General features: G+C 52.4%; 5 protein-coding genes across 5 annotated transcripts; 2 read left to right on the top strand and 3 right to left on the bottom strand.

Moving 5' to 3' along the window:
* Nucleotides 1-30: 30 nt before the first annotated feature.
* BD324DRAFT_612635 (hypothetical protein) lies at nucleotides 31-2,305 on the bottom strand. Its single transcript, XM_022014415.1, has 5 exons — nucleotides 1,646-2,305; nucleotides 1,391-1,587; nucleotides 964-1,340; nucleotides 476-902; nucleotides 31-432 (listed from the first exon to the last, which is right to left on the bottom strand). The coding sequence occupies exons 1-5, from the start codon at nucleotides 2,172-2,174 to the stop codon at nucleotides 346-348; spliced, it is 1,617 nt and encodes a 538-aa protein (XP_021874625.1). The 5' UTR covers nucleotides 2,175-2,305; the 3' UTR covers nucleotides 31-345.
* Nucleotides 2,306-5,983: 3,678 nt separating this feature from the next.
* Nucleotides 5,984-9,464, bottom strand: BD324DRAFT_612629 (hypothetical protein). Its single transcript, XM_022014414.1, has 11 exons — nucleotides 9,184-9,464; nucleotides 8,967-9,066; nucleotides 8,842-8,923; nucleotides 8,748-8,794; nucleotides 8,092-8,702; nucleotides 7,973-8,042; nucleotides 7,324-7,921; nucleotides 7,163-7,279; nucleotides 7,036-7,112; nucleotides 6,543-6,993; nucleotides 5,984-6,485 (listed from the first exon to the last, which is right to left on the bottom strand). The coding sequence occupies exons 1-11, from the start codon at nucleotides 9,333-9,335 to the stop codon at nucleotides 6,151-6,153; spliced, it is 2,640 nt and encodes an 879-aa protein (XP_021874624.1). The 5' UTR covers nucleotides 9,336-9,464; the 3' UTR covers nucleotides 5,984-6,150.
* Nucleotides 9,465-9,613: 149 nt separating this feature from the next.
* BD324DRAFT_612626 (putative signal recognition particle binding protein) lies at nucleotides 9,614-12,227 on the top strand. The gene is made up of 9 exons (XM_022014413.1): nucleotides 9,614-9,690; nucleotides 9,786-9,979; nucleotides 10,038-10,277; nucleotides 10,324-10,399; nucleotides 10,452-11,135; nucleotides 11,193-11,618; nucleotides 11,661-11,746; nucleotides 11,805-11,987; nucleotides 12,042-12,227. The coding sequence occupies exons 1-9, from the start codon at nucleotides 9,660-9,662 to the stop codon at nucleotides 12,177-12,179; spliced, it is 2,058 nt and encodes a 685-aa protein (XP_021874623.1). The 5' UTR covers nucleotides 9,614-9,659; the 3' UTR covers nucleotides 12,180-12,227.
* On the bottom strand, nucleotides 12,222-13,846 carry BD324DRAFT_654591 (hypothetical protein; the record flags this gene model as incomplete). The annotated part of the gene is made up of 1 exon (XM_022018798.1): nucleotides 12,222-13,846. The coding sequence occupies exon 1, from the start codon at nucleotides 13,764-13,766 to the stop codon at nucleotides 12,222-12,224; it is 1,545 nt and encodes a 514-aa protein (XP_021874622.1). The 5' UTR covers nucleotides 13,767-13,846.
* Nucleotides 13,847-14,346: 500 nt separating this feature from the next.
* On the top strand, nucleotides 14,347-15,918 carry BD324DRAFT_606669 (hypothetical protein; the record flags this gene model as incomplete). Its single annotated transcript, XM_022014024.1, has 4 exons — nucleotides 14,347-14,498; nucleotides 14,538-14,659; nucleotides 14,684-15,255; nucleotides 15,343-15,918. 4 exons carry the CDS (start codon nucleotides 14,347-14,349, stop codon nucleotides 15,916-15,918), a joined length of 1,422 nt encoding a protein of 473 aa, XP_021874621.1.
* Nucleotides 15,919-16,195: the final 277 nt, after the last annotated feature.

The raw sequence follows: 16,195 nt of genomic DNA, 5'->3' as shown, positions 1-16,195 counted from the left end.
ACTAAAGTCTTTCGCGAGCTCAGCATTCCTGTATACATTCACAGCAGGACTCCATCTCTACACACTAAGTCCTCCAGGAGGCGGTGATGCTCATCCTCATCCTTCTTGGGAGAGTCCACCAACGATATCAAAATAGACTATAGACATAGGGACATGCCAAGACGAGCGAATCTAAAGCCGAAAACAGGGTATAATTGCCATTCGGTTCGAGCGAGACTTGGAGATCCGCCTACCAAAGCTGAGGAGATGGTTTTTCTTCTTCTGCTTCTTCATCGCCTTCTTCTCCGCCCTCTTCGACGTCATCATCATCCTCTCCCTCATCACTCAGAGACCTCTTCACTCCCGTCATGGTGGCCGAGGCAGAAGTTGCGGAAGTAGCTTCATGCCATTCGGGGACGGGTGGAAGCGAGGCGGATGCGATGGATCCAGAGGTAGGTCCAGCAGTACCGGAAGCGCCGCTGATCTTGAGCAAAGGGGATTCAGAAGAAGGTTGGATCGGTGTAGACAATTGGACGCTCATAGGGACATCATCTTCACCGTACATCGGGGGAGGGGCATCTGCAGCTGAGAATCCGTATCCCATGACAGGTGTCGACGACATGTTGTACGCTGAGCTAGGTTCACCCATCGTCACACTGACGGTTCGAGCAGATGGAAGAGGCACGACTGAGCCGATTCGCGATCGAGGAAACGGTTTGATCTGTCGGACACCAAGTTGGTTTCGCTGCTGTTGTTGGTGCATCGAGGTCGACGTCGATCCTTGGAACAAGGCCTGAGGTGGAGGAGTAGGGAGGGTCAAAGTGACGTTGGACAGATCGCCAGCAGGATCCGTCTGAGCCATACCGATGCGCCATTCGATCAGACCATGTTCGATGGGGGCCCATTTGTTTTTCCCACATGCTCTGAGGAATCGCGCATTAGTATTTGTGCTTAAAACCCTGCCCCCGACCGCCTGGCACTCACTTGTCGAGGAGGTCTCGTCGAGTATACTTGTAGTTCTCACATCTCTCCACAATTTTGCGCCTCACATCTCGGACCGCGATCCGGGTGTTGTGGTCTAACTCTGTGAGCTTTTCCTGAGGTCCTTCATACTTTCGATCACATCGAGCCGTGAAGGCATCTAATTGAGATAGGACCCGGCGACCACGGTGGTAAAAGGCTTGCAGATTATCTGCTTTCTCCAGTGCTGTCGCAGTAGACGGGATCGACCCGATGAGAGGAACAGAGTCCGAGTTGATACTGAGATCGTTGTTCAAGGTGTAGTAGAACAAGGGGTAAGAGCGGGGGATCTCAGGGTAGATCTGGAGCAAACCCCACAGTGAGAGATCGCTCTTGCGGCCCTGGACTGTCGTCAACCATGCAAGTACGTCGAGCAATCTCCAGAGCTCACCCTGGCAGTGTACGATGCCTTGCGGCCGTAACCTCGGGTAGACGTCTTGGTCCTTTTTGGGGGTCGAAAGTCGTCTTCATCATCCAGCTCTGGTTCACCACTGGACTGATACTCGTCACTGACTTCTTCGACGGCATTTCCATCGAGGTCAGCGTAAGATGCCCGATGCAGCGAGGCGATTCGAGGCGACGCTCGAACTAAAGACAGGAAAGTCAGTCGAATGTGGCAGCACACTTCTCGAATACCATTACTCACCCGGCGCCTCTGCCGAGGACAATCTCTTCTTGATTGGCGTCTTGCTTGGCGTCTTGCTCCGCTCTCTTGCGCCTCCTCCCGTGACACTCCGAGATCGTCCAAATGCACCACTACCTCCACCTAGACCCATTTCCTCGATGAGCTTTTTGTTCGTCATGATTTGTTGTTCCCTCTCCCTCTCGTAATCCGTTTCGGTACCTCCATTCAAACCAACCTTTGTATCGCCACGTTCGGAAGATAGGGCAAATTCTGCTCCCCAGCCTCTTGCCATCCCGGCATTCAATTCGGGCTGAGCTGGCTGAGGATGAGGTCCGAGTTGATTGACATGCTCAAAGGTGAATGCGGGGGTGAATAAGCGATTGGAAGGCATTCGACCGAGTGATTCGGACATTTTCCGCATTTCAATGTCGTGTGAGAGACCACTGTAAGGATCAGGACCGTGTCCGAGAGGTCGATATTCTGAATGGGGAGTCAAAAGGCGAGTGCTGTATTCCTGAGCGTCGGAAGCGCCAGAAGTAGATCTCGACATGGGATACGTCTGGTTGAACACGGATGGATTGATCGACGGGAAGCCTCCGCCAGCTGAAGGAGGAGGCACGTCCAGAGTCGCTGAATGTGGCGAAGACGAATATCGCGAGGAAACCGTATGATCTGTAGCAGAGTGCATAGGATGACCTTGCGAAATGGTCCGCATCATCGGCTGAGATGCTCTTGCGTTCCAGAGCTGAGTCTGGTCCGAGTAGAACGGAATGGGAGGAGCAGTCGATGGGTATCCCGTCGAAAAGCTTTGATGAGGCAAGGGTAGAGCCAAACTGGAAGGTGTGAAGCTCCGAAAAGGCTGGGCATGGCTGGGAGGGTAGGCCGCAGTCAAAGGCATCTGTTCGACATTGGGAGAATAGACATTGTTACCGTTCATATGGAATGAAGCTTGAGAAGCGGGTCGTTGGAAGTGAGGAGATGGATGAGGAGAGCTCAGATGACCTTGGTGGACCTGAGTCCTGTTAGGCTCGTATGAGGATGCGAGGGAGGCCATTCTGTCGAAATGTAACGTGTCGATTGGTGGCAGCAGAGTTCTACTGTTGCCGGAGGTACCTCTTTGGGGAGAGAGCTATCCAGATAATCGACAAGGACGGGGAATACGATTGAAAGGCAAACCTTGCACAGTAAGATGTGTGTAAAGGGTGGATTTGAGATGAGGGAAAGAAAGAGAGATCAAGTGTGAACCAGATGGTCCGTTAAAAAGGGAAGTGGGACCAAGAGACCTCTACGGGAAGACGAGTCAGCTCTGTCATCCTGCACCGTCTACCACTCCTGGGCCAAGCACGCATAGATAGACAGTAGTCATCGCCACCCCCTTCAAAGTCATTCCTTGTTGATACTCCTTGAAAACCACCCCCTTCAAACGAAGAGGAAGAAGCATTGGAGTACCGCTGTCCCCCTCACCCTCACAAGAAGGGCAGTGAAGTGGGAGTGAGAGCTTGGGCTGAGCAAGGAGTCAAGAGACAAAGGAAGAAACGATGTGGCAAAAGTTGCCAGGAGCGTCTCCAGAGGGTTTCCGACCATCGCCGCGTCCGGTTGACGCTGAGACCCTTTCAAGGAGATCTAGGAGGTGATCCTGCCTTTGGCAAGGAGGGATGTGCATTGGGTTTCGAGGCGCAAGAGGTAGTTAGATGGAAGGGGGTCTACTGGAAGGAAGAGAGCAGGAATCGAGAAGGGCATACAACCGCAGTGGCTGGAGTAGACAACCAGACTCGGCGGGTCTTGTGTAAAGACGCCAGTAGGACATGGTCACAAATCTCGTTGATCGTCGGCGCAAGGCCTTGGGGAAGTGCGCGCGAGACAAAGGAGAGAGGTTTCTGAACGGTCCACTCACTAGTTTTACCGGTCAGTTCGATCGATGCGGACGCTGGGTGCAGGTTCTGACTCTCTTGAGTGCACTCGATGCGCTGTCTCTTCGAACAATTTTCCGAAGGAAGTGCCTTTTGACTGAATGGTATCTCGATGGATCCGGTGGTCTGCAAAAAGGCAGGTATGCGCGTATATATGGAAGGTAGGTTGATCAGATATCTTCGAAGACGACCTCTCGTAGACGGTTTATGAGTGATGAGCAAATGCGTCAACAATGGTAAACAGGTCAACAAGAGGGACGTCTCTAGACTTTTAGGGTCAACTGATGAAGGTGGATTGTGTCTCTGGACGTGATACACGACTGCGTGTTGACCGCCTTCCGCTCTCTTCGCCACTGGGTAAATCGTCGGCGATGAGGAAGTGGACAGCAAGAGACAGTGTACTCCTGATTCGACTGTATCTTTGACGGGATATGACAGACAGCTTTTGGTTGGACAGAGGATGTGTGTCGCTAGACGTGTCGCGTGTGGAAGGTTGTCGAATGGGAATAATCACGGTGATGATAATGTCAGAAGATCCTGGCGCGCGCGAATTCGGTGCCAGTCTGTGTGAGAAGCCATGTCAGCGGAGTGCATCTGAGAGTGCAGATGGTCGGATGAATCAGGGATGCTACAAGGGATGATCGGAAGATGGTAAAAGGCGGAATGTAGATGGAGAAGGATTTCGACAGATCACTCACATCCCCGAGGTCCAAAGGATCCTCAACCAACCTGTGATCTGTGTAACTCGTTGTCACAACCACTGTGTCGAATCGTCTCGGAGTCCTTTGGTTTGACGTGAGACTGCTGGAGATATGATGCGAAGCAGCAGCAGCAGCAGCAGGAGCAGCAGATGCTGTCAATTGAGATGGTGGCGAGAAGCTATCCCTTTGAAGGATGAGTCGTGGGCACCTTTGTGGAGGAGCCTTAGAGTCATTGATGGCCATCAGCTTAAAGTGTCAGAGGGGAAGAGTGAACATACCTTTCGTGGTATACGTTCTGGTATAGCTGTTGAACGAGTGAGAGAGATGTGAAGATGGGAGGATTGAAGAATATGACTGGATGAAGATGAAAAGTGGGAGTGGGGAGTGGTTGAAGCGAGTCTCGAATCCGCGTCAACGACAATGCTGTTGGTTGCTCGCTTGTATGGTGGGAGCCTTCTGGAGTTCACGCGATAGGTCCAGTGGGAGTACTCCACCCCCTCCCTCTCTGTCTGTCTCCTCCGTCGCTGCTCTATTGTCAACACCACCACACACACACACACACGTATACACACATATACGTCAGTAGTTCCCGTCCACTGGACTAGTCTCTTCGCCCCTCCCTCTCTCTCTCCCTCCTCCCTCTCACCACCTTTATCTCTCTCGCTTGAGTATCGTGTTCAAAAAACATGTCAGCGTCCAATCCAACAAAAGCTAAGAATGGGGTCGTCGTCAGGCACTCGGCATCGCATCATCGGTCCTTTTGACCCAGTCCCTGGTTGTACCTGAACAAATGAATGACAATAGGGTGAGTAAGTATGGTCATGAGTACATGCCGAACAATCAATGATATACATGCAAACGTCGTCGCCTCGCGACCTCCGGGGGTTGCGAAGGGAGTGAGTTCCCGCGCCGGATGAGACGGTTTATAGTAACAACAAATGAAGCGGACGAATCGACCGAGGGAACAGGATCGGGGTCGGTCTAGGGTTGAAATTGTCCCCGAGGCCATAAAGGTACCATCAAGAAGGACAAGAGTCCGTCTAGCCAAGAAAGAGGGGCGGAGCAAGGGTGGAGAAGAGAGGATGGCGAAAGTGCGCCGATTGGAAAGGAAGGGGAGGCGAGTGTGTGCCGCTTGAGGATGATCCGACAATCCCGGAAGCCGCCTCGACCGGTCATCTCCGCTCGGTCCAAGCTCGGTGTAAGCAGCGTACCAGTTCATGTAAATGAGGTGTAGGGTGAGCGATGGGCGCAGGCGTATGGATAGTAGGAGGTGAGGACGACATTGGATATCTTGGAGAGGTGGTCGTCAATGTTGGACGAGTTAGAGAGTCGAATGAAGACGAGCGAGATGACTCGGAGGAGGAGGAGGAGGATGGAAGGGTAGAGAGGTAAGGTCGTTGAGGGATGTTCTGAGGCATAGTCATGGCTGGCATGATGGTGTCTGGCAGTACGAGAGGTGTGAATGACTGATGTTCAGCGGCGCGAGCGGGGAGATGGGGGGAAAATGGCCTACAGACAAAAGGGAGAATGGCTCCTTTGTCCGTTGACGAGCGCTCTTGTCCGAGGTATTTCCGTCGAGAGCCAGTAACTGTGGATGGAGGGTGGGGTCTTTCCGCGTAGATGCTGGCTGGCTAAGAGAGAGAGAGGCTAAGGACGAAGCTCAAGGGATGCAGTCAGACCAAGTCTTCTAGAGATCGAGAAAGTGCGATGTTGGAATACACTGGCCACCTGATCGGCCCCTCTCTCTCTCTCTATATATTGTTATTATTCCACTCCAAAACGTGCTTCGCTCAATTTTTCACTGCCCCATTCGGCCCTCGGATCTTCATTCCGCAAAGGAAAAGAAATAAAAGCAATCCCGCCCAATTCCACCAATCAAATTGCACGAATTAGTCATGCTCCTGCACCACCACAGCTACTGTACAGTCTCCACTACAGCAGCGAGCGAAGCTACGATCTGATCCGGAGTCATGTCCTTGGCCCACCAAGCTGTATTGTCTCCAGCTACAGAGTCCTCCACCTCTCCAGCTATATTGTCCCGTCCTTCATCCGTTGGATCACTGTCGTCCGCTACAAGTCTTCTTGACGGTGGTTCAGGCTTCGTCATATCGCCCTTTTTCCTCTTGGTCAGATGTAAGAGGTATTCAATGGAGTGATCAGGTTGTTGAGGTATCTTGATGGCTCCAGGAAGGAGAGGCGGAGCAGAGAACCATAATATATTGCCTCTGGCATCCCTCTCAAACAGCCTCACTGAGAATGACGAGCGTCAACTTTACATGCTCAATTGCAAGTCGTCTCGTTACTTACCAGTTTCACTGGGCAACTGCTCGCGCACAGTCATCTCGGTACTCCCTGGAGGTCGGGCAGGTGATGACCCCATGGATCCAGCTGGAGAATGTTGAGGTGGTATTCCAGGCCGATAAGGTGTATTGGGCAAATTGCCCATGGGGCGCTGACCTACAGACGCCGTGATGGACCCTTGACCAGGTCGAACAGGACTCTGTCCATAATTTGTGGGTGTGTACGGCTGCGCTGGACCTGAATAGCCATAGGACGCCGAAGGACGCCTTGGCGGTGTAGGCCCGTTCCCAGATCGCTGACCTTCCTCCTCTTCGTCTTCAAGCACGCCGCCTCGAGCTTTTGGTTCACCAAAAGATCCTGGCCCTGTGATGCCTCGCAAGAATGGTGAGTTGACGACACCTAGACCAATCTGCCGTTCAAAGGGCTCGACAGCCATGAATTGAGTTTGGCGAAGCTCCTGAAACGTCGCATCAGCTTGTATTCATCTCATACGACTCACATCCGGTATGCAGCTGTTCCAGTTCTTGATCCGGACAAAGACACATTCCTTGTCGTTGTACCGGGAATTGCAGACATCTTCAAGGTGGAATCAGCGGCAGTCAGAAAGAAGCATGAAACTGCCTCACAGATGGGCCAGCCAGGATAATACTCAGGAGGTAGTGGCCGTCCACGAATCGCCTTGACGTAGAATTGCACCGAGATACGCTCAATGATATCTTCAACGGGATGGTCGCAAAAGTGGCCTAAAGAAGTGAGTTCAATCTCATTTTTCCCTAGTCCCGCTCACCTGTTTTGAACACCTCTCTGTCGTAGAACAGCTGTTCTGGGGAATGGATCGTCTGCTCCGGGTAGAAATACCAGCAGACCGTGACGTGGTGCGTGCGATAGCCTTTTGTAGGGACGAAGGATTTGAAGACTTGACCGACAATGGGTTTTGTCGCGTCATCGGGATTGATAAGGTGAACGTAATCGCCAACCTTGTACGACATGCCCTTGTGTCTCGCTTCATCGGTGAACACGCGATCTTTAGTGCCGACCCGGAAAGTGGTCACGCCAAACCCCGCGTTTTCTTCCGCGACCCCAGCTCGTAGATCTTGATTGATCTCGTGCACTGGTCTAGCATTACCAGGTCCAGCGGGGAGCGAAGCGAATAATGTCGTCGAAGGGCTAGGAACCCCATTCGAAGGAATCACCAGAGGGTAAGGAGCCGTCAAGGCATTGTATAATCTCTGCAGGACGAGAACTCGACCGTACTCTGTGGAAGCATTGGCGTGGAACCGTCTAGCTTTCTCGAATAATCGACTCATGTCGAGATCAAAGTCTCGAAGTGTGCGATACCTTCCAGCTTCAACGTTGATGGATATAGATTCAAATGAGAGGGGAGCCTGCGTCGATTGTCAATCATAGCCTAGCCGCCGTTGGAGCGATGAGCTCACGTTGAATGACAAGTAAGGGATGGCCACGACGGGTGGTATACCTCCAAACACCTCTGCAAGTCGGGTACCACTGACACGATTCTCAGCAAAGCAATTCGAGCAATCTTTACCCAGCTCACGAAGCATCCTTGTATCCTTTGAGGGCCCCGACAACACCTTTCATCCTTGATAGCCATCCAGATTCTCCACCTGCATCTCGTTCGTAGTCTGGTACCCCTTCGCCCCACCATCCATTCCCTGGTATTCCCCCCAAATCTGGATTGCCCGATAAGACTGTATCTGGTCCTGACCATTTGGGCATCCTTGCGTCCAAAGCAGCGACCACAGCTTGATCCGCTTGACTCTGTACACCTTGTCTCATCCTTTCCACCTCTACTGATCCATAATCGCTATTCTGCCTGGGGGGTACCACGGGAGGAGGCATAGGAGGCGTCATGTTCATGTTCATTGCCATGTTCAGGTTGACAGGTTGGTGGTTGATCTGAGCGGCGTACACATTTGCGTCATAGGTGTAGAACCCGGGTCTCGGTCTGACTGCATTGGCCGAAGAGGAAGCGGCCTGACTATTACGGTAAGCCAGTTCGGCAGCTTGTTGTTGAGCTAGAATCTTGGCCGGATCCTTAGGCGGTCGACCCCGTTTACGCGGATACGCAGGAAGCAAGTTGGTCGTTGGTGTAACTGGGATAGCTCCCGAGTATGAGAGACTCCGCCAGTCGTGTAGAATCATGTCCTAGGGCAATGTCAACGAAACGTGGGCAGCCAGGTGTACACTCACTTCTAAACGTTTCGCATCTCGCCACATGTCCGTGTCGGGGTCAAAGTCTGCAAGGTGTCAACGTTGAGCCGGAGAGCAGCGAAGGACTACTCACACGTCTTCGCGTTGGTGCAGATCGTATGCAGCGCTCTGAAGAACGATTCGGGACCTTCGAACGATCCATTGCCAAGTTGAATCTGAGGTCGAGTATCAGGTTCTGTCAGAAGAGGACTGACTCACCGCGACGTTGTCTAATGATTCAGGTTGTCGGATCGTCCGAGAGTAATCTGGATAGAGGATGGGATCGGGTAGGAATCGAAAAGAATCAGATAGGCGACGACTGCAGACAGTGGAGGTCAGGATGTATCATGATCACATGAAATCAAATTCGGGAGCTGGCAGGACTGGTTGCGGCCTCTCGTCTTCTTGGACTCGTGTAACATCGTCTACCACTCACCCTCCATCTCTGGCACCGTACAGCCTCCTCAAAACCTCCACGCAACTCTGCCAATTCGCATAAGCCATGCCTCGTCCACCACGCAATCCAGGGTAATTGGACGGTATTGGCGGAGGTGCCGAAGAGGCACCTAGACCAAATGTCGAGCTCATGGTATTACCGGGGGCTGCAGATCGAGATGCGCAATGTGCCCTTGTAATGGCCAGCCTTTCCTGGTCCCTTCGCCTTAGGCTTCGCTCCACGGCTGTATGACTTGTGTACAAAAATGAACTTCGTCGGACTCGTCGCGCGTCTCAACAACATTTCATAAAGACCCACGGTAGGTCAAGATGTATGACGTGGCAGCTGATAAAAGAGATTCCGCTCCTTTGAGTCTCAACTCGGGTTCCTTGGCCCGGAGAGCAAGGCAATGAGAGTAATCCTCCAGCAACCTATACATCTCAAACCTCACGAGTTCAAGAGAGCCGTTCAGAAGCATGCTAGATCACGTTTCTATCTCACACCAGAGTGAGTTGGTCGGATTGTTTCCGGATGTTTGAGTCATGCAAGCATTCGCTCCTTCCACTTAAGACGTCATACCCTTGCTTACTTTTGACCTCTAGGCGGGCTGATCCTCTGGTCTCGGTCTTTCACCCCGACCTTCTCCGCACTCGCCTTGACGCCATCATCGCCTGTCAATGCACTCATCAAGGAGGCTTTTATCGAGGGGAAAGTGAGGAATGAGAGTGAGGGTATCGAGCGAGATGGATACAGTGTCAGGTGGACCATTGAGAATGGCCTTGGGCTGATCTTCGTGGTGAGTCGCGAAAAATGAGCCTCCAACGGGACTCGTATCTGAACCTAACTGCCTCAAGGTGGTCTTTCCCGCTCTCCTACCCTTGACCTATATCCCAGCCCTTCTCCACCGCGTCAAGCAGCTCTTCCTCTCGCTTTTCTCGCCATATCTCAGATCCTTAGTCGATTCTCTCACAGCGGGGTCTATCGCATTAACGGAGTCATCTAGTCAAGCTTTAAAGGTCATTCGGGAAAAGTTGGCAGAAGAGCGCTGGGAGAAAATCTTTGACAGGTGTTTAAAGAGCTTTGAGGGTCAGGACGTGAGTATCAGTAGAGATTTCAGGCTGTGTACTCACCCGCTACCAGTCTCGAAAGCAGGTCAAATCGCCAGTTTCGCTGCGAAACCAGGCTCAATTGGCCTCGGTGACGTCTGGTGAATCAAGTGAGTGTCTGGATTCTGCTCTTTGGCCAGACCACCTGATAGCCCCTCTCAGGTCCAGCGGAATCCGATGATAGCTCTGTTCCACTTAGCGCCGAGGAGATTAGCAAAAATGTCCAATCGATGAAGTCTCGGATCAAGCGTGGTCGAGCCAGCAGAGGAGGCACGGCTTCGCCCGTATCATCCCCGAAGAAAGCGGGTGGAAGCAGTGCCGCTGCGTCCAAGCTTATGCGGAAATGGGGTGACTCACCAGTGACAAAGGAGGATATGGCAGCTTTGGATTACTCTGCTCCTGCCCCTGGCGCGACGTCCAAAGGAGAGGGAGGATTATCAGATAGTATGTCTGGGCCTGTCGATACCGAAGGGATGATCTCGAATCGGGCGTTGGGCAAAAGGACAGCGAATGGATACGAAGTCGCCGATTGGGACTACAGGGGAGACGAGGATGAGCTGCCGACAGAGGACGAAATTCTGGCGAATGGGACTTCTAAATTGTCCATCGGGTCGTCAAGCATTAGGGGCGACGAGACCAAAGCGGGGGACGAAGGAGGTGGACTCTGGGGCAACATGTTTGCCAGATTGACAGGTACAAAGGTCCTGACACAAGAAGATTTGAAACCTGTCTTGGTCGAGATGGAGAAGCATCTCATGGGCAAAAACGTGGCAAAGGACATCGCGGAGAAGCTGTGCGACAGTGTTGGATCAGCTCTTGTCGGCAAGAAGCTTAGCGGCTTGGCGAGTGAGTCTGGGCTATCTCAATTGATTGCAGAGATCTGGTACTAACCATGAGGATCAGGTGTAAAGTCTGAAGTACAATCTGCGCTATCCGCTTCACTCACTCGCGTCTTGACTCCCAAAACATCGACTGATATCCTCTTGGAAATTCAACGCAAGCGGTCTCCCACAGCAACTATTGCGACGCCTGATGCCCCTCCCGAACCATACGCCATGACCTTTGTAGGAGTCAATGGTGTTGGGAAATCGACAAACCTGTCCAAAGTTTGTTTCTGGTTACTGCAGAACGGTCTTCGAGTCTTGATAGCGGCTTGCGACACGTTCAGAAGTGGAGCGGTAGAGCAACTTCGGGTACACGTCAGGAATCTTGGAGCATTGCAGGATGAAATGGGTCTAGGGGATGAGGATGGAGGGAAAAAAATTGAGCTATACGAGAGAGGATATGGCAAAGACGCAGCGGGTATCGCGAAGGACGCGATAGCGTATGGTGAGTCGTATGGGGCCTGACACACTCGCTGAGCTGCTTTAGCCAAGAGCCATCGATTCGACGTGGTTCTCATCGATACTGCCGGACGAATGCAGGATAATGAACCGCTAATGAGGGCGTTGGCCAAGGTAAGTATTTTCTGTCGACGCCGAAGCCGATGTCAGAGCCCTCCTGACACGTCGCCAGCTCGTCACGGTCAACAACCCCGATAAGATCATTTTCGTCGGAGAAGCTCTGGTCGGCAACGAAGCAGTCGATCAATTGACCAAGTTTGATCGGGCCCTTAGGGACTTTAGTAGCTCTGGTATAGGCGGAGCTCAGAGAAAGAGAGGCATAGATGGAATCTTGTTGACCAAATTCGACACCATTGTGAGTTGGCAATCCATTTCAGGGACATTCAAGCTGACAATTTTCTTCGGCCAGGACGACAAGGTCGGTGCGGCACTATCTATGACCTATGTGACTGGTCAACCTATCCTCTTTGTCGGTTGTGGACAGACATATACCGATTTGAGACATCTCCGTGTGCCCCATATCGTCAATGCCTTGCTGAATTCATAGATGATGACAAATAGAAGAAGTAGTTGTATAATATGCGATCATCTACGTCTCGTCTTGGATCCGCTCCTCCTGCGGCACGCACGTTCGCCTCAAGTGTTCGACTAAAGCTAAGAAGAGTTTCTCCTCCTCTAAAGCTTCCTCCCCTACCCGAACGATAGCCTCGATATGTCTCTTCCGCTGAGCATCCGCTGCATCTTTGGCTGCACCTTGAGCCTCGTCCTTCTCATTTTGAGCAGCTTTCAAGAGCACAGCGAGAGACGCCATTTGAGCCTTCATCAACTCCCGCTCTTGGTCCCTTGATGCCGCCTCTACTCTGAGCCGGGCAACCTCCTCGTCCTGCAAATGCATTGCATCCGCCTGGACTCCAGTCTCGCACAAGTTACTCTTCGTTTGAACCTTGGGCTCGAAGTCATCCTTCTGGGTGATATCCGGTGAGCGATCCTCTCCGTGGCTTCGCCTCCCATGCTCGTCCACTGAGTCGTTCTCGACCTCTGAATGTTTCTCCGCCTCAGCATTAGGCTCGTGTCTATCGATTGGGGTCTGAGTGTCCTTTATGAAGTGTTTCGTTTCAGCACTAGCCACGGCTTGATCGAGCGGTCTGTGGACTCCATGCTGACGCCTATGATTGGCATCCGAATGATTTTCCGGGAACAACCTTCTTGGCAGCTCGTCCCCACACGACGAACGTCTCAGCGCGGATCTCTTGATAATTGGTGTATCCCATAATCCATCTTCTTCCTGTCCGTCTATGAAACTCATTGAAGTATCCAGAATATTTGGCAAGGTGAAATCGATCTCGATCTCATCATTCAGGTGAGATCGTGGAGAAGAAGAAGAGGTGGGCAGAGTCTTGATGTCTTGTCGGCTACCTCGCGATATGATTGAGTGAGTGAAGGGGCGGCTTCCCTTCAGCCATGAAGTCGTTCTAGGGCTTGAAGGAGTGTGTATTTTGCTTGAGAAGGCGGCTCCCGGAGAAGGTGATGGACGCAAAGTGCGCTTGGCTGCCGGCTCGCTGGTAGTCGTGCTCGGGTCCAGGTGACCAGAAGTGAAACTGGGACGTCGAGAGGATATAGGGGCTCGGTTCCTTAAAGATGCGGTAGATGGTGCGATGATGCGAGAGGCATCATGACGCACGATAAGCTTGTTCAAACGCCTCGTTGTATGATTTGCAGCCGGCTCCGTGGGTCTCACCGTTCGAGTCATCTGTAACGCAGACGAATGTCGACGCTGAGCTTTGACCGCTGGGGTTGATGTTTCTTTCAACACACTGTGATACGGCATGAGGATTCTCGGCGTAGCTTCCTGTCGTTGACGCTGAGGGACAGCTCTACGCATGCTGGCACCAGCTTCAACTCGAAGGGCAATAGAACGGTGAGCGGGAGTCTTGGGATCAGTCGAAGGTGCTGCTCTTCGGTCGAGCGGATAAGAAGGACCAGAACGGCTGAAAGGTGATCCACTGGGTCCATGTGGTTCTCGAGAGCTGAGTATCATGACGGATCGTGGGCGAGGTATGGAGCGTTGACGCGGGGATTTGGGTTGAGCTGGACATGGCAAGGGCCGGCCTGGCGCAGAAGGGAAGGGTGCCATGGCTTCGCGGGAGGATCAGCGGGGCTTATCCACGGAGACAATCTCCACACTACCAGATGGGTCAAAGACATCATCTAGCATGCATGAGATCAGTGAGGGAATCCAAACCCTTCTGTAGAACCGCTTCACTCAACTCGAAACACATGGAGCTCCGCAATGTGGCGGCCGTCTCGCAGTCAAAGAAGTATCTCGTCCTGGTCGATACATGCGGTTTCAAAGCCTTCAGCCAGAGTCTGAGTGCGTAGCAAGGAGCAACATCTACTGACATTTGTATCCAGGTCTTCACTCCGCGTCCCTTCATAAAGGCAGGTTTGTTTCACGATCTGAGCGACGTCCGTGGCAGTTCACTTGAGGGTGATGCCGGCCCGTTCAATGACGGTCTTCCAGTTTGAGCCTTGCGAGGGGTTTTTTCTATCCTTGTACTCCTTTGTTTGTCATGGTATTTGGTACTCCGTCCTGTTCCCTTTCTTGATGCGCTCTTCGAGACTCCTTCAAGAAAGCAGCATTCTTGAGTTCAGAATGTCAACGATTTCTTCAACACTTCCATGGAGTGTGATCGGCAGCCTCAGTCATATCGCACATGAATCAAGACATTAATACGGAAACTCGAAAGGAGAGTCTCCCTTTCATTCATCCGGACAGAGCGAAGCTCATAACCGCTCGTTGGCCCACTGACACAACAGTAGGGGATGAAGTCAAGGGACAGACCGCGGATAATACTTATGAGGCCGGGTGAGTGGACTTCCAGGTACCCCGATGATTCACGCATAGACCATTCTCAAGGGCATCTCAAAGTGGCATCGATCGGTTGCATGAGACGTACCTGGCAGCCTGGACTAATGCTCTAAAGGCGAAGCTACGGGCGCATGATGTTCTCAAGTCCGAAATGGGTAGTGCGTGTGTCGAATCGTATACAGCTCGTCGAGACCTCTGGCCATCGTTCGAGTCGAATGTCCGGAGGCTCGGCATGGAGAAGGTGCGAGTTGGAGATGATCTAAGCGTCCGATGGATAGTCCAGCATGACCTCGCTGAGGATTTGATCTCTGGTAAAACTCAAGCGACGTGTGACGTATCTTTCACTGAGCCTCCTGAATCTCAAGAAGAGGCACAGAAAGTCATTATCTCAAACTCAGAGCGATCGTTCTCCTTGACTTCGACCTGGCAGCCTTGGCCGACAGGAGATCCGTTTGGGACGTCAGACCCATCCAAGCGATGGATGGAGAATCCAAAGTTCAATCGTACTCGAGTACGATTGTACAAGGCGTGGAGTAAAACGCTGGGAGCCTTGGTCGACGATAAGTGTCCCCTAGAGACCGGGACCGGGATCCTCGAGGCCGCTGTACCTCACCGCTTGGCCCTGTGGTCGGCAATCAAAACCTGGCTCTCTGAAGAGGATATCGTAGGTCCAGATTGTCATGTCTCGGCGACCAAGTCTCTCGTCAGCTGTCGACATAAGCTAGCAACGGACGGTAACACCATCCTGTCGAGCGTGAGTTATCGACCAGCGTTTGAGATAGACAGCATCATCAAGTATTGGCATCGTCCGTTCTTCGACGAGCGCGAATGGAACATTCAGACGAAGCAGCTCATCGAGCAGAGGGATGTGACAGGACAAGGACGTAATGAGCGTTTCGATCGGCCCGAAGCTAGCGATGCTGTCTCTGTCGAATCTGGAGATGTTGGGGACCCGCGAGACGTCCTACTCGATGGCGAGACGGAGCTCTGTTTTACAGACCTGCAATCGTCACTTCGCCGAAACAACGACGTTGGCGATGTACTCGAGCCGATCTGGGCGGATTCTGAGCTCGGATTGCAAGCAAGGCATGGTGTAGTGGAAGGGACACTCTCTGCCGTACATCAAGAACTTTTGCACGACATTCAACAAGTGTTCCCTCCGACCGATGATTGGGAGGATCTAGAATTGTCGGCCATCATCGAGCTGACCCATAAGGTTACGCAAGACTCTGACGATGGCTACACTCAGTGTACGATCGAGACTGGTTCTGTGGGTCACGCAGAATTGGATACTGATGGATTCACGTACCAGGGTTCATGGACATGGCGCACGAGCGACGGTCACATTTTGGGTCATGATGTGACCGTTGTGACTGGTCGTCTCCGCCCCCCCAAGCTTGAGCCGAGGCAGTTATGATCGAGGTAAACGAAGAAGAATAATGACCCTTTTTTTTCCTGGCAAAATGCCCAAAAATACATCCCGGCCAAGCCCAAGATCTGGGGGTCAGTTTTCCTCAATCCCGCTCCCGCGGAAAGAGCTCCCTCCTCCCAGCACGTTTGATGAGGGGAAAGCGGAGACGTGGGTCCTCAGATATGTGGATGGAGAGCGTCGAGGGTGTGAGCGTGGGCTGTGAGAGTCTGCCAAAGCTCTTCGCTACGGGTCGATCGCTGGTGATTAACGGAATACACATCTC

The sequence above is a fragment of the Kockovaella imperatae genome (genome assembly GCF_002102565.1).
Source record: "Kockovaella imperatae strain NRRL Y-17943 chromosome Unknown BD324scaffold_1, whole genome shotgun sequence".
NCBI classification, from domain to species: domain Eukaryota; kingdom Fungi; phylum Basidiomycota; class Tremellomycetes; order Tremellales; family Cuniculitremaceae; genus Kockovaella; species Kockovaella imperatae.
Note: the sequence above shows the minus strand (reverse complement) of the source record. Positions and strands in the feature narration are given on the sequence as shown.